The sequence below is a fragment of the Schistocerca americana genome, chromosome X (assembly GCF_021461395.2).
Source record: "Schistocerca americana isolate TAMUIC-IGC-003095 chromosome X, iqSchAmer2.1, whole genome shotgun sequence".
Taxonomy (NCBI): Eukaryota; Metazoa; Arthropoda; class Insecta; order Orthoptera; family Acrididae; genus Schistocerca; species Schistocerca americana.
Genome location: NC_060130.1, coordinates 368,003,516 through 368,027,112, shown reverse-complemented (window position 1 = coordinate 368,027,112; position 23,597 = coordinate 368,003,516). Strand labels below are relative to the sequence as shown.

At 41.0% G+C, this 23,597-nt stretch overlaps 1 protein-coding gene across 1 annotated transcript in view; it reads left to right on the top strand.

Moving 5' to 3' along the window:
• The window catches only part of LOC124555608 (proto-oncogene tyrosine-protein kinase ROS), a 565,849-nt gene that overhangs the window by 505,356 nt on the left and 36,896 nt on the right, over nucleotides 1-23,597 (top strand). The window contains exons 31-35 of the mRNA XM_047129578.1: nucleotides 381-608; nucleotides 1,282-1,592; nucleotides 2,478-2,672; nucleotides 9,272-9,510; nucleotides 11,213-11,404. Of these exons, the coding sequence (XP_046985534.1) occupies nucleotides 381-608; nucleotides 1,282-1,592; nucleotides 2,478-2,672; nucleotides 9,272-9,510; nucleotides 11,213-11,404 (1,165 nt within the window). The remainder of the gene's footprint in view (nucleotides 1-380; nucleotides 609-1,281; nucleotides 1,593-2,477; nucleotides 2,673-9,271; nucleotides 9,511-11,212; nucleotides 11,405-23,597) is intronic.

Below are 23,597 nucleotides of genomic sequence, written 5' to 3'. Positions count from 1 at the left end.
CTTTGAGACCATTGATCAGGTTTCACCTGTAACATTAGGCAGGGGCCTTCACAGAGTGCCACCACCCACAGCCAGATGGACCCAGGTTGTTTAACAAGTATTCTCTCCCAGTCAGATTAATGAGGCACACTCTCATGATGAGTACATGCGGGAATAAATTTCTAGTACTTATGTTTTATGTTGCTGAAGATAATTTAATGAACGAAATTTTAATTCATTTAATTAATTGTTAAAGATCCATAAGTAACTGACACCAAATATTCAGATGATGCTGAATTTTATTTAATAGATGTAAAATATTCACTGTATCTTATTTCTTCTCACTGATATTAGTACTTCTCTTGCTGTTATTATGACATGTGCTCTTTTCTGGGTTACAGACAATTATTGGATTATTTCGGACCTTAGTCCAAGTTTTAGATATGTATTCCGTGTTCGTTCAAAGAATGTATATGGATGGAGTGAATACAGTGAAGTGAGTGAACCATTTGACTTGGCAGAGGCAGCAATGCTTGCAAATGAACCAGATACTGGACTTGTGCTTGGGATATCAATTCCTGTGGCTTTACTATGTATTACTGCTATTGTCATATTAATAACTGTATGTGGTAAGTCTTGACATCCATCTAATAATTTGCATTCAGTTTATGTATTTATTCTTGAGATTCACAGCATTGTGCAAATTTATGTAATTTAAGTCATTTGGGCAGCTTGTGTATCACATATTGTTAGCATAACTGTTTAGTGCAGATACTTATGATAAGTGTGTGCAGAGTGTAGCATATTTGTATTGTTGTTGATGATGATTTTGGAGAGAGAGAAGAGATGAGGTGAAACGTGTTGCCAGCACATACAGCACATATCCTACTACTCTTAAATAACCCTAAGAGGCCTCTGAGCTGGATGTCCAAATCCAGTGATAACTGTCAACAATATTACATATCATTATTTTATTTTGTTTTTATCTATTTTTTTCTGAATTCCATGGATTCATATTGTGATGAATAGTAACAAGACAGTTGAAGAGGTTTGAAATTCAATCCAAATTGTTGCTACAAAGTCTGGTGATCAGGAAATACATACCACAAACTCTTCTCTCCCTTTTATCACTAGAACTTGAATTTACTGCCTGTAGGCAGTGGATGACCACACTATCTCACATTAGCTATTTTGGCTCTCAAAACAGTAGAGATTAGAAAATTTTATTCTGATTTGACCAGTACCTGATCACAACTGATCTATTTTATTCTAAATAGTCATTTGTAAAATGTTAATTTTTAGTCTTGCGACGTCAAGTGAAGGAAAAGAAACATCTTCAAGCTGCAGCATATCCAAGCAATCGACGTCTTGATGTTGAGCTAGCAACCCTAAGAGAGCTACCTCGAAGAGGGAATTTTATTCAGAACAGTAATGCTCTGTATTCAGCAAATTACATTCCAACTGAAGAGGATCTTGCACTTTTGCCTCATATCAGAAGAGATCAAATTACGCTTACAAAGTTTTTGGGGAGTGGTGCATTTGGAGAAGTTTTTGAAGGGAATGCAAAAGACTTGGAAAACTCAGGAGGAATTATAACAAGAATTGCTATTAAGGTTTGTAAAGAAATATTTTTGTTTGAAATAAAATGAAATAATGGGTTTTTCCAAAAATATTTTTGTGATATTTCTATTTGAAGTTAGTTTGTACTTCAAATGTGTCTGCAGTTATTTTAATTTTGTTTTTAGAGGTGAAGAAGGTAAACCTTGTTTAATAATTTATGTATTCAACAGGAGACCACATCTTGTGTTACACATATATCATGATGAATGTAGTATCCTTCTTCACTGTGTATCTCAAATGCATTTGGTGAAGGTCTTTATCTGAACTGCATCATGTTTATGAATGGAAACAGTAAACTATGCTGCTACTATTCAACAATTTCTCAAGATGAGATGTCTCTTTTCTATTAATTTATCATTCTTTAACAGCCAGGACAAAAAAATCATAATTATACAGTGTGAATATGCAGAAAATTTATTGCAGTATGTACATAACCTAAAATAGTATCTCACATTTCTCATTTCTTGAATTAGTTATTTTTCCATATTTTTCGTAACAATTTAGTGCCACTTCCTTCCATTGCTACTCTTGGAAAATTTGGACCTTTCTTCCTCTTACTATAGCTAATTTTTTTGGCCTATGTATGCTGTTTTCCTATTATAGTACGATACTTAAAACACATAGTTTACATTTCTATGATTCTCCTTTTCACTTCCATTCTTTTCTGTTCGATGATATCCACTTTAGTCACTATACTGAAATGTTTTTGCATGAGTAATGTGGGAATGAGTAAGTTACTCCACCCAGTGCAACATGTTCTGTTATTTTGTGAAGACCATTACAAGTTGTGTACTGGAATATTACTTTGAATTTTTTGCTGTGATGATTTACTATCATTTCTGTTAAAATCTAACAACCTTAATGTTAATCTGCTCCAGACATTGCGGAAAGGAGCTAATGAAGAAGAGAAAGCAGAATTTTTGAAAGAAGCACAACTGATGAGCAATTTTAAGCATGATCATATTCTACAGCTCTTGGGCGTATGCTTAGACAATGATCCTAATTTTATCATCATGGAATTAATGGAATGTGGTGACCTGTTGAGCTACCTTAGGAACAGTCGATCCAATATTGTAAGTTGTGGACTGAAATGTTTTACTTTATGTCATTGTTGTAATGGCAAACATATTATTAAAATATTCTAAACCATTTTACAGATGATATCTATTGTAGATTCAGATTTATTTTTAATGTTGTGTGTGGTTTATGGTTAAATCCTTGGTACTAGTTTGTTTTCATGCACATTTGTTGAAGAGTGCAGTAATCTGATGTTTTCCATAACTGAGTTGATGATGTTTTGTTGTTTCAAAATAATATAAATAACTGAATAGCATGTACATTGTCCCATATTAAAAGTACTATAGGCTCCTTTGGGGTATCAGTTTCCATAGAATCACTACATTAGGGAGCTATACAGATTGTCCTTAAAAGTTTCTAACCTCTTAGGTTCAGGAATGAAGTGAAAGGTACAGGAAAAGCATTACATGCAATGATATATCCCATGATCTGGACTGGAGACTCGCATCCAGTTGTGCAAGCCTTTTTTTGTTCAGAGAACACAAGCATATCATACTCTATGGGTATTTGAATGCAACTGCTGTATACTGAGGGTAAAAATTTAATAATTTTGGATCGGCCTACTTCAACTTGTCCTACAGTGATTGCCTACTATCGTGCTGACCACAGAGAGGCTGCTTTCATTGTTGAGTGGCATAACAAACCACCAAGTGTGATGCATGTTTGCCATTGAATTCAACATGCGCCCTTGATTTCTATGCATTGAGCACAATTTCTGCAGCAGCCACTATATCAGGTAGATTTCAAAACTCGAGACACTGCTCCTCTTTCAGTAAACTCCACTAGTTATATTTTTGCAGGAAAATACCCAATAAAATGTTGAAATGTTCTCTGATGAATATTGAGTACCACTGCATCCCTGGCCTCCACATTCACATGTCACATCACTCACTGAAGTTTACAAGGATATAGTTTGTCAGCAACAATCCTCCAGTGATCCTTACTGATGCCTTGTGGATTCGCATACAAATGGTGTGGACATATCTGAGGAACATATCCAGAGTCTTTTTGATTCCATTCCATGATGTTTGTAGGTTATGAATGTAATTTATAAGGTTTTAGACCTTACAGAATTGAAAAACTTGAAACGAGATCATGTACAGTTCTGTAATCCTCATAATTTTTTTATAATAATGTGTGTCTACTATAATGTTCATTTTAGTCTTTATGTTGAAATTTTCACAATTGTTAACATATACAAAGTTGTGGCGTCATCATCATGAAAGTTGGTTTGATTGGCATAGTACCATAATAAGCATAGGCCTGTTGCAAATGATATGCTCTTTCCTCTTGCTGACCCATGAACCAACTTCCAATTGTAGAAGCACCTACAGTTTACTGTGGAACTCTGCAATCGTGTAGCTTGATTTTTCTCAAACACAGTGTGTTCTCAGAGGTGAAATTCACATTAAACTGATTTATATCTCATCACATAAGTTCATTAAAAAATGTAAAAGAGAGAACAAACAGGTACTGACAATGATTTAAAAATGTCTCTATCAACTTACTGGTAATGATTAAAAAATGTCTCTGTCAACCTTAGATTGAGAGAGTCACAACGAGACAAAACCAGTAGATATCAATAAGCAGGAGAGATCAAGTAACACAACTCTTAAATTAGAACAGTGTTTCAGAGAAGTCAGTGAATATTTAAGTGATAAGGAAAGCAAAAATGTGGAAGTGTAATTCAGAGGCAGATGGAGAAAAGCAAGCAAGCAGAAGGAGAAATAATAATTGTAATGGGGCAGGCACTAGAAAAAGCCGAAAATGAAAAGAATAATAAGTAAGAAAAGTACTAGGCAAACAAAGCCTAGCAAGAAGCATGGAGATGGAAAAGCAATGGAAATATGTCAGAAAAAAGGAAATGTCATGGAAAATTAGAATATATAATCATTAGAGGCGAAGGATTTGTGACAACCAAGCATGTGTTGGCAATAAAGCTCATACTTACTCAGATTTTCACACCTTCTTCTAGACTACTGGCCATTAAAATTGCTACACCAAGAAGAAATGCAGATGATGAACAGGTATTCATTGGACAAATATATTATACCAGAACTGACATGTGATTAGATTTTCACCCAATTCAGGTGCATAGATTCTGAGAAATCAGTACCCAGAACAACCACCTCTGGCCGTAATAACGGCCTTGATACGCCTGGGCATTGAGTCAAACAGAGCTTGGATGTAGTGTACAGGTACAGCTGCCCATGCAGCTTCAACACGATACCACAGTTCATCAAGAGTAGTGACTGGCATATTGTGATGATCCAGTTGCTCGGCCACCATTGACCAGACGTTTCCAATTGGTGAGAGATCTGGAGAATGTGCTGGCCAGGGCAGCAGTCGAACATTCTCTGTATCCAGAAAGGCCCGTACAGGACCTGCAACATACGGTCGTGCATTATCCTGCTGAAATGTAGGGTTTCACAGGGGTTGAATGAAGGGTAGAGCCACAGGTCGTAACACGTCTGAAATGTAACGTCCACTGTTCAAAGTGCCGTCAATGCGAACAAGAGGTGACCGAGACGTGTAACCAATGGCACCCCATACCATCACTTCGGGTGATACGCCAGTATGGCGATGACGAATACATGCTTACAATGTGCATTCACCACGATGTCGCCAATCACGGATGCAACCATCATGATGCTGTAAACAGAACCTGGATTCATCCAAAAAAATGACGTTTTGCCATTCGTGCACCCAGGTTCATCGTTGAGTACACCATCGCAGGCGCTCCTGTCTGTGATGCCGTGTCAAGGGTAACCGCAGCCATGGTCTCCAAGCTGATAGTCCATGCTGCTGCAAACATCATCAAACTGTTCGTGCAGATGGTTGTTGTCTTGCAAATGTCCCCATTTGTTGACCCCGGGATTGATACATGGCTGCACGATCCGTTACAGCCATGCGAAAAAGATGCCTGTCATCTCGACTGCTAGTGATATGAGGCTGTTGGGATCCAGCACGGCATTCCATATCACCCTCCTGAACCCACCAATTCCATATTCTGCTAACAGTCATTGGATTTCGACCAAAGCAAGCAGCAATGTCGCAATACGGTAAACCCCAATCGCAATAGGCTACAATCCGACCGTTACCAAAGTTGTAAACATGATGGTACACATTTCTCCTCCTTACATGAGGCATCACAATGTTTCACTAGGCAACGCCAGTCAACTGCTGTTTTTGTATGAGAAATCGGTTGGAAACTTTCCTCATGTCAGCACGTTGTAGGTGTCGCCACCGGCGCCAACCTTGTGTGAATGCTCTGAAAAGCTAATAATTTGCATATCACAGCATCTTATTCCTGTTGGTTAAATTTTGTGTCTGTAGCACGTCATCTTCATGGTGTAGCAATTTTAATGGCCAGTAGTGTAGTAACTTTAGTTATACAACTATACCTTAATGTAAAACATTGCAAACCTCCTGGATTGCCTAAAAACTGTCTCTTTTCCTCTTTCTCATCACACCTCATTTGTTACTGCTGGTCAAGCTCCATCTGTACTAATATACCTCACATGCAAGGGATAGTAATAAATTTTTAATTATCATCTCGAGAAAAATCAAGCTGCAACCATATAAATATGTCATGGTGTTAGGACTTCTCTATATCCTCACCTTTCAATGTGACACCTTTTTCCCAACTATGGACAATTTGGTGGGTACCTTCATTGTAGAAGTCTGCATTTTGGCTACTCAAGAAATGCTTCACCTAGAAGAGCACCTCATAGCCATTCTGGAAACACTTGCCATACCATGGTTTCTTCATCTGAGGAAGCAGGAATAAGTCACAGGATACCATGTTACGAGAATATGGGGTATCAAGTCAACCTTGAAAGCCCAAAGAAGCAATGTCTGTGATTGTATTCAGTGCCAAATGATCTTGGGTATTGTTACAGAGCAAAAATATCCACTTGCACAACTTCTTGTGATGCTTTCCATAACCTCATCAGAAAATTTTCATAATATGCTCATGTGATGATTGGCACAGTACTAGCTTGATTTGTTAGCACAATGCCATGATGGTCCCAAAAACACACAGCATTATCTTGCTTGATGATGATTGGGTTTCTACCGCCGGGGATGTGCTTGTAAGTCGTGGAGTTGTTGTGATACACCCAGCACTTGTCTGTGTTGACCAGGCAGCTAAAGAAATCACCTGAGTTGGCCTGACATTTTCACTGCTGCCTCAGTTTGGTGCACTATTTGAATGGATGTGAGCAGCCACAGAATCCAGTGTGTGGGGAGAGTCTTTCTCATGTCTAAAATGTCATGCATGATATCATTTGAAATTGAACCATGACCAATTTTAACTTTTCCCACTATCACCTTGATTGTGATAGGCGTCTCTTCAACTACTGAGGCCTCTGCACCTCATAAAATTCCTGGTTTCTCACAGAGAGGTTGTCTGCTGCTTCCTCCTTCATCATTCAGATTTGTTTGACCTTGTCAGAAACATCTGTACCACATAGCTACTGTGTTCTACAATGGTGCATTGTTTCCCTACACATCCACCATCTCAACATTGATTGTTGCAGCATTGTTCCCTTAAATGTGGAAAACAAATTACCATACGGGATTCTTCTTTATCATTGAGCTGTGCCATTTTGTTTTGCTCCTCTAGAGTCTTACTATGGTACAATGTCTCAGAGATTTCAGTGTGCACCAGCAGACAAACAATAATTTAAACATGTAACTTTATGTTTCTAAGGCTTTATGACTACTCCTCATATAATGTCATCACTTCCTAGTAATTAGCACTTCCTCACGTAACAGCTAGCTAATATCAAACTCATAAGTGTTTCCCTCATCAGCAAGTCAATCTAAATTTTATCAACAGCATCATATCAGACATGTACATCATGTCTTAGCAATTGATAAACCACACAACCCTCATGATTATTGTCAATGAAGGATCAGAAGTACTGCTCTGGAAACCAGAATGACTTTACCATATGCTTGTCATTTCAGTGAAATAACTACACATATAATTTCTGGAGTCCCAAGGCTACCCTCTCTTAGTAGTCTGATAGTCACTGGTGACACCATCATTGAGATTCATGGTGAACTTAAACTGTTAAAGTTTCCTCTCACAGCTTGATTTTTTTTCAGTGTTAGTTCTCCCATATTTTTACTTCAAAAGTCATAGGATCATGCCTAATGCTGAACCACATCTTACTGTTGACCATCTTTATAATTATTTGCATGCTGAACTGATGTACAAGCAAGCTGGACAAGTACTAGCAGTACTCACACCCTGAGCATTCCCTATAAACTTAATTATGGATATAAATAGTAATAATAATAATAATTTCATGTGGCTCAGTGGCCTGATGCAAGTCTTTCAATTGGACGCTGCTTTGGCAACTTGTGTATCCTTAACCTACCCCAGTTAACCAACCCAGGAAATGGGACATACAGTTTAACATGGAGTCCGAACCACGTATTGATTCTGGCAACTCCTCAGATCATTGAGAATTGAAATCAAGGTTAAAATGAAGATTGAAAAATCTGTGGTCTGACCATGATTCAGTCCTGCCACCTCTCAGTTTACAGGTGCACACTTTACAGCTGTACCACCAGAATTGACATGTATACAGATAGTTCATTTTTAGGTTTTGGTGGGTGAATTTGCAAGTATCAAAATAGGTGACATATTTGGCCATATCTTTTGATTGCATTGGCTTAGAATCTTAAATTATTTACACTGTCAAGGAACCATAGACCTTAGTATTTGACACAAGTTTCAGTTTGATACCTTTACCTATTCATGAGAAAAAGGGGTCTTAACAGATGAACAGACAGACAGATGTACAAAACAAAAAAAATGGCAAAAAAAGTATTTCTTATGTTATATAGTTACAGATTAACAGTTCTCAATTTTTTTTCCTTTACTTGTGCTGTGAAATCTTGCTTCTTGTCTAATTTAATAATTCTAGGTCAATGGAAAGTATCCTGTAGGTTTTGATGTATGAATTTGTGACAATTGAAGTATGTAACATATTTTGATTGCACTGACATAAATGCTTAAATTTTTCACATTGCCAAGGAACTGTAAACCTTAGGATGTGGCGTAAATTTCAATTTGATACATCTCCCTGTGCCTGAGAAAAGGAATCTTAACAGACATATAGACAGGCAGACAACATGATTCTATGTTGGTACCATTTTTTGAGATATGGAACCTTAAAATAAGTGTTATTCTCATTAGGAAACTCACCAACCATATCCACTGCCAAGGCTAGTTTTGTAGAATGGTGCCCTGAAAGTGGGCCTCAAGTAAAAACATTTTGCTGCTGCTCCATCCATTGTTTACAATATAATGCTTCTGTAGCAGTGTGTTGAATTCATGTGGCCCTTCCTTAATCTCTATCCTTGTTATGTGAGTCACACTCTTGTGGCCACCTTCACTGCACAGCATATTGCATAAAGCTACCTGTAAAGTTGGTGATGTATCACATGCACTGAAAACTAATTTCTGTTCATATTATTGTGGATTTTTGTATAGCTTTGTCAACTTCCAATTTAATTTTGCACATGTGATGCATAAATGGATGTTCCCAAAAAGTGCTTACAAATATCTTTATTTTAGCATTCAAGCAATGCTCTTACATTGTTTGACCTGATTGCCATGTGTGTTGACGTGGCAAAGGGATGCAGATATTTAGAAGAGATGCATTTTGTTCATCGAGATCTTGCTTGCCGCAACTGCCTTGTATCATCTAATGATCCTCAAACAAGAATTGTAAAAATTGGTGATTTTGGTCTTGCAAGAGATATATACAAGAACGATTATTATCGGAAAGAGGGCGAAGGTCTGTTGCCTGTTCGGTAAGTATCAAAACACATACATGAAAGCTTTTAATCATTTCAAGTGCCCTTTTTATTATTATTTAATCTGACCAAGTAAAATATGAACTAAGTTATTAATATTATTTAAGTATTTGGTTGTATTGTTATGTTATGCCACTCATATTTTGTTTGACAATTTCAAACTACTTCCTGTCACCAAATAGGTGTTTGTGGATTCAGTGCTTTAGTAATAGGATGGTGAATATATGACTACAGAGAATATTTTCTTCATATTTGTGATAATTTCCACAATATTGTATGTTTTTAATGTCAGTAATTTTTTTTATTAGTATCGGATTGTAGAATTCATAGGAAAACTGTGATTAAACATGAAGTCACCTGTCCATGAATCACTTCACAAAAGTAAACATATGCAAATAATAATAATTTCTAAAATTTGCTGGTGACTTGTGCAAAACTGAATGAAGCACTAAAATAAGGTCTAGAACAGACAAATGGAGTATCAGTGGATACCATAAATATGCTTTATACAGATGCTTGGTCTATTTCTGTTGACACGTTAATGTCTAATGTGTGCAGTCATTTACCATCCATGTGGTATTTTCTGACAGTACATGCAAGAAGTTGTTATATTTGTTCCTCCATTTATCTTATTTTATCATTTTACCTGGGTGTAAAAGTTATACATGGAAAAATTTAACATTTGTTTCATCCATACTGAAGGCAACAATGTAGAATAGTTGGGATTGTGACCTTCTTTCAGTTCCACCCATGCTTGAGTGATTTGATTTTGCTTCAACTTTCCAAGCAAAAATCTGACACTTTTGCAGAAGTGAAGAGTAAGACTGTGTTTATTTTGCAGAACTTGTACAGGATGTTGAAGAACAGTGTACAAAGCTCAGTGCAGTGCAGTTGTTCAGGCATTGGCCTCACATTCAGGAGGATGTGTGGCCGTCCTGATTTAGTTTTTCCATGGTTCTCATAACTCATTTCAGGAAAATGGCTTGGTTCCTTCATGAAGTCCACAGCTGACCACCACTCCATCCTCTTAAAGCATAATTAAATATTTTGTGTGTACAGTTTTGAGCTATTTATTTGAATTGTATTATGACGACAAATCCAGTATCACTGTAAGAACGTGATCACAAATATTATAGTTTCTTTTTTCTTCTTTTTATCATATTTTATTTTATTTTTATTTATTCATTTATTTTTTTTGTAATCTACTGCCCTTACCTGTTGCATTTATTTTAAAGAATATGAGGGTTCCAACAATGTAGAGACATGATAAAGAAAGAATGCCAGATATCTTAAATAGAGTTTTATATGAGTCAAATGTGCCATCTTTGCACCTGTGTTGAGATCATTTTATATAGATTTTAACTAGATTACCAATTGTTCACACAAGAACATTCATATAATAGGGTTGGTTACTGCACTGAAACAAATCACACTATATCAGCATACAATTAGGATTTCTGATGTTAATTTTTCACAGCCCTACAAATATCACATTTTAGAATTAAAATACGGACACTGTATGCAGGTGTACGTTACCATTTCTTAAAAGGAACAAAATAAAAATATTTTTGTACTAACAGTGTCCATTACGTTTCAGAATTTCCATTGTGCTCTTCTCATGCAAACATAAAGTAATCAACTACCATTTACTGCTTGACATGATGTATATAAGAGCATCTTCTTAAATTATAAATTTCAGGTGGATGGCACCAGAGTCCTTAGTGGATGGTGTGTTCACGACTCAGTCTGATGTCTGGTCTTTTGGTGTACTGACATGGGAAATAATGACTTTTGGTCAACAGCCATATCCAGCAAGAACAAACCTGGAAGTGCTACATTATGTGAGAAATGGTGGACGACTTGGAAGACCTAACAGCTGTCCTGATGAATTGTGAGTTGTTATGTAGTATTATTTTTTCACAAAAGAGTCATTTCGTGTGTGGTCTCTATGGCACACAAACAACACAGGAGTGCATGAACTAGCAAGATGTCTCTTCTGCTGTCACTTCTTTATCCCACTGGGTTTGTCAATGGTATGTTTGCATATGACACATCAGTAGTGTGTTGGGGATTGCTTTGTGTTAATTGTGAAACTAAGGTGCTTCCTATGTCTAGCATGCATTTATTACCTCTCACGGCACTATTGCTTCATCTCTGGTATAGGACCATGATGCCATATTCATCCCCCCGTCCCAAAGAGGGATACATACAGATGGAGACACCTGGATTTGTGCCATATATTACAAAGGTGTAAAAAATGGCTAAAGGCATCCTACTCAGTTGTGAGAAAAATCTTCCCAGATTTGGATGTCTCTTCCTCCATTCCAACATTCAGCAGAGGGAGCATCAATTATTATACATTAGTTGCAGGCATCAACAGCACAGAGCCTTCTGCAGTAGCCAGCAGTGATGCAGAGCTCAGAAGATTGACTCTAGTATCCAGAAAGAGTCCAGGTCTGTGGGAATCCTGTGATCCAGATTGAGAGTGGTGGTTTATTAACACTGGTAGAGGCTTGAAGATGCAGAGTGATGGTAATGGTGATGAATGTACAACCAATATGTTTGCCATCTTGCAGTAGTCAGTGGCCAGTGGTGGTGGTTACAAAATAGTATCATAAGGCAAAGTCAATTCAGGTGATGGCACAGTTGGCCATCCTCAGTAGAGAGCTGTTCAAGTTCCCATGGTTGCAGGCAACCATGCTGGTTCATGCCCAAATGTGCAACCACAGGGTATGTCAATGGGGGTGATCGATATGTGGTCGAGTTTGCAGAAGTCCTGAGGTAACTAGCTACAGTAGGTAGTGTATGTTGCAGTTAGGTCACCTATGGAGCACATCTGTAAAACTGCCAGCATAACACTACATGCACTCATAAAAGAGCAGCAGGCTCTGTTGGTGACCTTTTGTATGCATTTAGCACATGCACCTTGAAAGTCCACTCCATCTTCTGAACTTCACCAATACACATTGATTAGAAAGGGCTATCATCATGTGGTCTATGCAGTTTTGTGTTCAAATGTCAGTGAACTTATGTGACATAAACTGTAGCACATTGCTGGTCAGGCCAGTTTCAGGGCTTTTGCTGTGTTGGGGCCAATCCAGATGAAGAAAAGAAACTTTGATAATGTGTTGACCACAACAGAACACAATGCCATGTAAAGAGGCTATACACAATCAAGCTCCATGTACTTCAGTGATTGGCTGGTTGTGATCTGAAAATGGACCACTTTCTGGAAGCCAAAATAGAGATGGGAGCCCATGAGGAGGTGAGGAAGGGCTCACCATTAACATTACGGAAGGCTGGCATGAAATGGATCCCACAGTTGTGTATACTTGAGGACTATACATAGCAATGCAATCTTTGAGCCATATTCTGTCAGATGTGTTCTGGGACTGAAAAGGGTCAACATTTTATTTTGATCAGTAACAAACTGGAATTTCACGCTCATGTTTCCTATCATTAGAACCTCCTTTACGGTTGGTGAAAAACTGATCTGCACACTATGGGCCATTGGTGCATGCGCAATAACGTGCTCCAAACTTCCTGCATCATGATGCAAGAGCACAGCTGCGACATTATATTTTGATGATCATTTACTCACTCTCATTCACTCATCCATTGTCTTCTGTGAATCCCATCATGAACTGCAGCCTTTAGTGGCATATAACAAGTGAAATAATACATTAATACGAAGATGTAGTCATTGCAGGAAACTTGTATGGAGTGTGTTAACAGCAAATTGTGACTAGTGCTAATCTACATACATTGGTAATCATGATAAGTACTTTCAGGTTACTCTATATAGGGAGAAAAACAGCTTCATTACTTTGAAGAAAAAAGCCACTGCACCCCTTTGATAATACTCAGATTCTGTATTTACCTAATCCTTCAACTGAAGCAATTAACTAACTTTGTGGAGAACACTATCAGCTGTCAATATACAGGCCAAGTCAAAATCTGTTCTATATAAGCATTAGAGTTATGTGTAAGCATTAGAGTTATGTGAACTTTACACCTCAGAGTCTAAGTATCCTGATACATTAAAGTAGGACTAATAAGGTACTCTTTGACATTGTTTTTGAATATCTGATGATTTTCAGTTTCCTGCATGATGTCTACCAGCAACATGTTGTATTCTTGCACAAAGATACAAAACATCATTCTAAACACTAGACAGGGATACATAACCTATATAGAAATTATTTTTACTTCTAGTATTGTGTTTTTGAATAGCATAGTTTATACTAAATCCACTCTTGTTGTCTGCCACAAATAGCATTAGGGAGTAAATATATTGACATGTAAGTGTGAGAATCCCCAGATCCTTATGCAAAATATTGGGCTGTCAACTATACACAATATTCTCATTGTATGCTTCTCTAGAATAAATAGTTTTTCAGTCTTAGCTGCCTTGTTAGCAAAGTATGCTAGCAAGTGCCTCTAATGGTTAATATAATGAAAGAGAAATCTAAATGCAAAGCAGGTAGGACCAAGTTTTGTTAGTTACTCATGCACATACTGGTGCCACCTCAGTTAAATACCCATTTGGTTGGCTAACAACATCCAGTATGCTCCTTGATCTCAACCTGTGTTAGCTGTATGTCATTTTTATTTGTTTGGAATTGCATAATGTCAGTATTTGTAATATTAAGGGTTAAACTGTTTGTTATTAACCAGTTGTAAATTATTCTCCTGGCTCTGCATATTATGGATACGTTTGGATTTCTATCTGTATACTTGTCCCAGTGGCAAATACTACAGTTTTTGAACAGTCCTTCATTATCCAATATCCAATATCCAAATTTATGTAGGTCAAGAACAAAAGTAGACCAAGCACTAAACTTTGTGTCTGTCAGCTCTGTTTCAGTTTTTCTTTTTTCTACAACTAAGAAGTAGAGTCTTTATTACATCTTATTCAGTCTTTTTTCCTTCTGTTGCCCAGAACCAGGAATTTGACACTGTTATTGTATTATTAGTGTATCACCCAAAGTTAGTTACAGAACATGTTTTTTTGAGTAATGTAAGTTTTTTGCCACAAATATTATTTAATTTTTAATCAGTTATATCTCAGGTGCATTCCTCTCTGAAGGCAATGCTTTATTCCATCAGTATAGGAAATTAATTTGTTTGATTATACCAGTCCCAAGGCTACTGACAGCTCTAAAGATTTCTAATTTAGTCACAGTGAGACACATTTATTTACTAATTCACATTTACTTAAATTAAGTTAATGGAATCAATGGGGAAGAAATTATGAGAAAGCAAGGACATAAACTGATGTCAGTAAAACACATTCAGAAGTGTGAACTCTACAATGCAATAAGCATGTTGTGTGAAATATAAAATTGTGCCAGGCCATGATACAAATCTACAGCGTCGCCTTATAAAGATCTGTCTCGGTTACCACCTAAGCCACCATATTTGCCTCCAGCATGTGAAGTTGTGCTTAGAAGGCCTAACTGGCTAAGGAGACTGTTCATTATAAGTAGGAGATCCAGGTTCAAATCTGAGTCATGATGTGTATTGTAAACATTTCTCTTGATATGACTTCTCTTGTTCTTCTCAATGAAAATGACTCAAGGTATACATGAACAAAAAGTAGACTGTTAATCTCTTTGAATTTGAGGCACTCAGAAGAATTTTGAGCCTAGAAAACCAGTTATTTATGCCATTATTTAAAGTGTTTCTGGCACACACATTTTTGATATATCGTAAAGGGTAATACATACCAGTATTAAAAAAGACCAGGCTCCAAGGTTTATTTTTCATATTTACATTAGTTCTTTGATAGATTACAAATTTTAAAATAATCAGTATATCCATGAGTATAATAATCCTTACAAAACCGAGCAAGGTGGCACAGTGGTTAGCCCACTGGACTCACATTCTGGAGGACAACTGTTCAATCCCACATCCAGCCATCCTGATTTAGGTTTTCTGTGATTTCCCTAAGTCACTTCAGGCAAGTGCCAGGATGGTTCCTTAGAAAGGGCATGGCCGACTTCCTCTCCCATCCTTCCCTAATCCGATGAGACTAATGACCTCGCTGTTTAGTCTCTTCCTCCCATATCAACCCAAATCGTTACAAAAAAGTGCAAACTGAGTTATTGAAAAATTATGAATAGAATTCACTTTTGTATGGAAAAGTCTCAAGTATTCTCGCATGCAGAGAGGAATGTTGCAATCAAGGTGATACTAGTTTGTTTATTTCAGGCTTGTTTTGCCAGTAAATTGTCTCCTCCTCTCCAAACAAATCTTAGAAATCTGTGTTGGATTCTGATTTCTCATGAGATTTCTCTGTAAAAAAGGATGAGATTAAAACAAATGAAGCAAAGCTAAATTGTAAATTCAGCAGCAGTGTGTATCATATTAGTGACGAAAAGTTGTAGCAGACTGCAGTTTACCTGAACATGAATCTTTCAGACTATTTCCACTCAGATATTTCTCCCTCTGATCCAGAATCATTAAATTCTTCCTCTTGAGCTTCCAAAATGCCTTGCTCACTCAGAAAACATGACATATTTGTAGCAAAATTACAGAAAACTGCAAAATCTGAGTACACACACAAAATTACAATAATGCAATTACACATTGGTTCAGCCATTCACAACAGCAGCTGTTACATTTCCAATTGTTTCTTTTGAAATAATTCTAGAAATTGACAACAGTAGGCTGTTATAACGTCAAGTTGAACACATATATTTCAAAACGACACAACACATGTAAGTCACTGAGCTAGTTGACAAAGCAAGACATGTGAACACAGTCACATTCTAATGAACACTGACTCCAAGTCTAGCGGCCACTGGCTGGCTGGCCACTTAGGTGGCGCGGCTACTGCATGGCTGGCAGACAGTGCCGCATGTAGTGGATGCGCATAATTGCGTGACAGCACTTTGAATGATCGGCGAGTCACAACGCTTTTCGACCCTTTGAAATTTTTGCACTGCTCTTGATGGAGGTGGCCTGTAGATTGCTAACGTCCATAGGCGTTGTTTCACTGGCTGTAAAGTCTTGAGGAGGAGGCTTCCCATACGGACGGAAGTGTCCCCGATGATAACGGGTCGAGATGGCAGGAGATGTAAGGGTCGAATATGCTGAGCCCCCGTGCACCAATCTGCCTGTTGCGGCAAGTCCCGTTGACATAACAGGAGACATGGGTGACGGGTCGGCGTCCGTAGGAGAAGGAGGTGAGTAGAGTTGCTCCGACAGATGATGGGCATCCAGTTCCTGCATGGGCACGTTTCCTGGTGGCATCCGTTCTTGTACTGGCACAGAGATGACAGTGAGAGGGCTGCGTTGTGAGTAATGAGAGATGCCAAGATCCCGCCGAGCATCAGGTAGAGCCAAAGCTGGTGTAGCGGCATTCAGAACAGGCGTTGCCAGCACACGAGGCCGGAGCTGGTCCGAATGATGCACTGCAACACCCGTGTCCATCTGGATTTCATACAGGTGTCGGCCACGGTGTTGTAAGATGCGGCCCAGACTCCATTTTGGCCGCCTGCCATATCCCCGTACCCATACAAGGTCGGCGGTGGTGAACCGGCCAAGCGAAGTCACCCGCGGCCATGAGGTAGAAGGCCGCAGAAGATGAAGTAGTGTGCGGGGCTATCGGCCATGTAATAGCTCAGCCGGGCTGTGGTCACCCATGGGGGTGAAACAGTAAGAAGCCAGAAATTGAAGAAGTGCATCATCAGCAGCAGAAGAAGTCCGGAGTTTCCTCATCTGAGCCTCAAATGTGCAAACCAGTTGTTCAGCCTCACCATTTCATTGTGGATGGAACGGAGAGGCCGTGACATGCATGATGCTGTGACGAGCACAAAAATCTGCAAATTGCAGACCATTATCAGTAACAAGAGTAGAGGGAAGGCCTTCCAAAGAAAAAATGCGGGCGAGAGCATTTGTGGTTGCCGCAGTGGTAGGCGACGTGCAACGGACAATGAAAGGAAAGTTAGAGTAGGCGTCAATTACGAATAGCCAATAAGTACCTAAAAAAGGTCCCGCCAAGTCAGCATGAATGTGCTACCAGGGCGTCTCAGGCGAAGGCCACGGTGACAAAGATGACTTCGGGGCGGTTGCCTGTAACGCACAAGGGCCGCAGGCAGCAACCATGTGTGCTATTTCAGAGTCGATGCTAGGCCAGTACACATGACGGCGCACCAGAGATTTTGTGTGAGAGACACCCCAGTGCCTGTGGTGAAGGCGGCGCAAGACCGAAGCACGCAAAGATGCAGATACCACAACATGAAGTGAAGCATTGTCGGTGGTAAGGTGGATAACACCATCCCTAGCCATGAGGCAGTAGCGCAAAGCGTAGTACTTCCGCAACGGATGAGAAGTCTTAGCGGACGGGCGATCTGGCCAACCCTTCTGAATACAGCATAAAACCCGGGAGAGGGTAGGGTCAGAAACCGTATCACCCGCCAGCCGGTTCCCGGTGATGGGGAATCCGTCCACAATCCGCTGCTAGGCAACATCCAGGTGGAAACAAAAAAGTTCATCCCTATCGAATGCCAGATCAGGACCCATGGGAAGGCGAGACAGTGCATCAGTATTTGCATGTTGAGCCGTCGGACGGAAATGAACCTCATAATTGAAATGAGAGAAGTAAAGAGCCCAACACTGGAGGTGGTGTGCAGCCTTGTTGGGAAGTGACGTTGATGGATGAAACAAGGAAACAAGGGGTTTGTGATCCGTAACAAGATGAAATTTGGATCCATAGAGAAAAACACCAAACTTATGAAGAGCATAAATAATGGCCAAAGCTTCTTTTTCAATTTGAGAATACTTTTGTTGGGCATCCGTGAGCGTTTTGGAGGCATAAGCAATGGGTTGTTCAGAGCCGTCAGAAAAACGGTGCGCAAGAACTGCACCAACCCCGTATTGAGAGGCATCTGTGGTAAGAACAAAATGTTGGCCAGGTCGATAAGTAGCTAGGCACGGGGCCTGTTTCAGCATAGTCTTCAATTTCTGGAAAGCTGCTTCGCATGATGCGGACCAGTGAAAAGGCACATTTTTATGCAACAGGCGATGCAATGGCTGAGCCACCGAAGCAGCAGGAGGTAAAAACTTGTGATAGTATGCTGTTTTCCCCAAGAAGGCCTGCAGTTCCTTAAAAGATGTAGGGCAAGGAAGGGCATCGATTGCAGCAACAGTTTGCTGAAGTGGACGAATACCATCCCGAGAGAGTTGAAACCCCAAATACGTGATAGATGCCTGAAAAAATTGTGATTTCTGAAGATTACACTTAAGACCGGCAGTCTGTAAGTCATGAAAAAGTGTGCGGAGGTTCTGAATATGTTCTTCAGTGGTGGAGCCAGTGACAACAATGTCTTCCATGTAATTTATACACCCAGGGACAGGGAGCAATAATTGTTCCAAGAATCGCTGAAAGAGAGCAGGGGTGCTGACAACCCCGAATGGCAAGCGTTGGTATTGATAGAGGCCGAAAGGCATGTTAATGACCAGAAACTGCTGGGAAGCATCTTTGTCCTTTGCTGAAATGTGCTCACTTCTGTCTGTATATTTTCATAAGCAAATGCATGTGGTAGCCTCTCGTGTTGCCTTTTATCGTTGTCAAAAACAACAGAATCAGTCCTATTGCGCTTGGGCTGCTGAGCTTCACGGCCTCAGTTGAAAGTGTCAATTTATTACTGACATTCATAAAGAATCCTACGCAGATTCCATGGTACAGGATGCTATTATCCAGTCGGCGCCCGACAAAGAAGTGAGGCAACGTGCCCTTCAGTTGGCAAATCTGACTCTAGATGAAGTCCTCTCCATCGCGCAGTCTTTTGAAATTTCTCGCGCTGCTGGAGCACAAATAGAGACATGGGATGATGTTGGGGACATACAACCTCTGTGCACTGTTGACAACGGGTGCTGCATGTCCCCGCCAGCCGACATGGCCGCAGTACGCTCCCACATGGAGCCTCGGCCTAACCGTAAACAACCCTCTCAGAAACTGCAGCAAAACCCCCAGCAACTTCCTTCATGTCCGCGGCATTTTACGAAACATTCACGCGAGGATTGTCCCCAACATTGGGCTGTGTGTCACAATTGCAAAAAGAAGGGTCATGTGCCTTCCGTTTGCAAATCCAACCACTTACATGATGTTCATGACCGTGACGCTGATTCTGCTTCTGTGTTGTCTGTCAATTGCACTTCTTCCCTTTCAGGGAAGTTATTCCTCACTGTCCAGATCCTTGGTCGAGATGTTCACATGCAAGTGGATACTGGTTCTGCTGCCACTATAATTAATTCTTAGACGTATCTTCAGTTGGTTTCTCCACTCTGTCACCTGTCACTCGGCAATTAGGGACGTACAATAAACAGAAGATTTCTCGCTTGGGACAGTTTAATGCTGAGGTATTTTACAAATCCATCGTTTGCACTGTTCCCATATTTGTGGTCGACCAGAGCAATGCAGAAAATCTTTTTGGTTTCGATGTCTTTCACGTTTTTCGGTTCTCCATAGACGACTCTGTCAATATCGTCTCTGATGCTATTCCCTATGCTCAACTGGATTCCTTGTCGACGACATTTTTGTCCCTTTTTTCTCCTGGGTTATGCCGTGCAAACGACTTTGAAACTCATATCGCGCTCAAACCCACTGCTCGGCCTAAGTTTTTTTGGGCTCGGCCCATTCCTGTGGCCCTTCGTGATTGGGTAAAACGGGAGTTGGATCGTCTCACTACTTCAGGGGTCTTGCTTCCTGTCACTTCCAGTGAGTGGTTCTCTCCTGTCATTGCCGTTGCTAAGCCAAATGGTGATATTCGTCTCTGTGGCTATTTCAAAGCCACTGTAAATGCTCAATGCCTCATTGACACTTACCCTATGCCCCGTCCTCAAGAACTGTTCACTAAACTTGCTGGAGGCCAGTATTTTTCTAAAATTGACCTGTCGGAAGCTTATCATCAACTTCCTCTCGACGCTGCTTCCCGGCAGTTTCTGGTCCTTAACACGCCTTTCGGCCTCTATCAATACCAACGCTTGCCATTCGGGGTTGCTAGTGCTCCTGCTCTCTTTCAGCGATTCTTGGAACAATTATTGCTCCCTGTCACTGGGTGTATCAATTACATGGACGACATTGTTGTCACTGGCTCCACCACTGAAGAACATCTTCAAAATCTCTGCACACTTTTTAATGTCTTACAGACTGCCAGTCTTAAGTGCAATCTTCAGAAATCACAAATTTTTCAGGCATCCAGCGCATACTTGGGGTTTCAACTCTCTCGGGATGGTATTCGTCCGCTTCAGCAGACTGTCGCTGCAACCGATGCCCTTCCTTGCCCTACATCTGTTAAGGAACTGCAGGCCTTCTTGGGGAAAATAGCATACTGTCACAAGTTTTTACCGTCTTCGGCTTCGGTGGCTCAGCTGTTGCATCGCCTGTTGCATAAAAACATGCCTTTTCACTGGTCCGCGTCATGTGAAGCGGCTTTCCAGAAATTGAAGACTATGCTGAAACATGCCCCATGCCTGGCTACTTATCGACCTGGCCAACATATTGTTCTTACCACAGACGCCTCTCAATATGGAGTTGGTGCAGTTCTTGCGCACTGTTTTTCTGACGGTTCGGAACAACCCATTGCTTATGCCTCCAAAACGCTATGGATCCCAACAAAAGTATTCTCAAATTGAGAAAGAAGCTTTGGCCATTATTTATGCCCTTCATAAGTTTGGTGTTTTTCTCTATGACTCAAAATTTCATCTTGTTACAGATCACAAACCACTTGTTTCCTTGTTTCATCCATCACCATCACTTCCCGACAAGGCTGCACACCGCCTCCAGCGTTGGGCTCTTTACTTGTCTCGTTTCAATTATGAGATTCATTTCCGGCCAACGGCTCTACATGCAAATGCTGATGGTCTGTCTCGCCTTCCCATGGGTCCTGATCAGGCAGTCGATAGGGACGAACTTTTGTGTTTCCATCTGGATGTTGCCGAGCAGCGGGTTGTGGACGGGTTCCCCATCACTGAGGACAGGCTGGCGGCTGCTATGGGTTCTGACCCTACCCTCTCCCAGGTTTTACACTGTATTCAGAAGGGTTGGCCAGATCGCCCATCCTCTAAGACTTCTCATCCGTTGCGGAAGTACTACGCTTTGCGCTACCGCCTCACGGCTAGGGTTGGTGCTATCCTCCTCTCCACTGACAATGCTTCGCCGCGTGTTGTGGCACCTGCATTTTTGCATGCTTCGGTCTTGCGCCTCCTTCACCAAGGGCACTGGGGTGTGTCTCGCACAAAATCTGTGGCGCGCCGTCGTGTGTACTGGCCTTGCATCGACTCTGAAATAGCACACATGGTCGCTGCCTGCGGCCCTTGTGCGTCACAGGCCGCTGCCCCGAAGTCATCTTTGTCACCGTGGCCTTTGCCTGAGAAGTCCTGCGAGCGCATTCATGCTGACTTTGCAGGACTGTTTTTAGGTACTTATTGGCTCCACGTAATTGACGCCTATTCTAACTTTCCTTTCATTGTCCGTTGCATGTCACCTACCTCCGTGGCAACCACCAGTGCTCTCACTCGCATTTTTTCTTTGGAAGGCCTCCCCTCTACACTTGTTACTGATAATAGTCCCCAATTTGCCTCTTCCGAATTTGTGGATTTTTGTGCTCGTCACGGTGTTATGCATGTCACGGCCCCGCCGTTCCATCCACAATCCAACGGTGAGGCTGAACGACTGGTCCGCACATTTAAGGCTCAGATGCAGAAACTTCTGACTTCTTCTGCTGCTGATGATGCGCTTCTCCAGTTTCTGGCGTCTTACCGTTTCACCCCCATGGGCAACCACAGCCCGGCTGAGCTCTTACATGGCCGACAGCCCCGCACGCTACTTCATCTTCTGCGGCCTTCCACCTCGCGGCCGCGGGTGTCTTCACTTGGCTGGTTCACCGCCGACGACCTCGTCTGGGTATGGGGATATGGCAGGCGGCCAAAATGGAGACCAGGCCGCATCTTAAGACACCGTGGCAGACGCCTGTATGAAATCCAGACGGACACGGGTGTTGCAGTGCGTCATTCGGAGCAGCTTTGGCCTCGTGTGCCAGCAACGCCTGTTCCAAATGCCGCTACACCACCTTTGGCTCTACCTGACGCTCGGGATCTTGGCATCTCTCAATACTCACAATGCAGCCCTCTCACCGTCATCGCGATGCCAGCTCAAGAACGGACGCCACCAGGAGACGTGCCCATGCAGGAACCAGATGACCATCCTCTGTCAGAGCAAATCTACTCGCCTCCTCCTCCAACGGACGCCGACACATCGCCCATGTCTCCTGTCATATCAACTGGACTTGCCGCAACAGGCAGATTGGTGCATTGGGCCACAGCAGATTCGACCCCTAGATCTCCTGTCATCTCGACCCGTTATCATCGGGGACACTTCCTTCCGTACGGGAAGCCTCCTCCTCGAGACTTTACGGCGAGTCAAACAACGCCTATGGACGTTAGCCATCTCCAGGACCATCTCAAGACCAGTGCAACAATTTCAAAGGGGGGAAAAGTGCTGTGACTCGCCAATCATTCAAAGCGCTGCTACGCAATTACGCGCGTCCTCTACGTGCGGCGCTGTCTGCCAGCCATGCAGCAGCTGCACCACCTAAGCGGCCAGCCAGCCAGCGGCCGCTAGACTGGGACTCAGTGCTCATTTGAATGCTAACGTGTACACATGTCTTGCTTGTCAACTTACTCTGTGACTTATATGTATTGTGTCGTTCTGAAATATATGTGTTAAATTTGACGTTATAACATAAACAAAGATGATATTGCAATTAAACATGAAGAATTTGATAACTCTGAAGTGATATTGAAAGAATAAACATTTGAACCTGTAAAACACTGAATTAGCTGCATATTTTGAAATGTCCTTACTAAAATGGTCTATGTGATGATTTTAATTACTTTATTGGTGTGTGCTTTTGGGGTGGCAGTAACTCATTGCTCATTTGTGAACTATACCTTTTAGATACTTAGATGAAAATAATCAGGTAATATCAGACAGCATAATGACCAGAACCCCATTAATATTATGCAGAAGGCATAATTTTATTATTGGCAATGTGTGGTACGTGGAACGCTTTTCA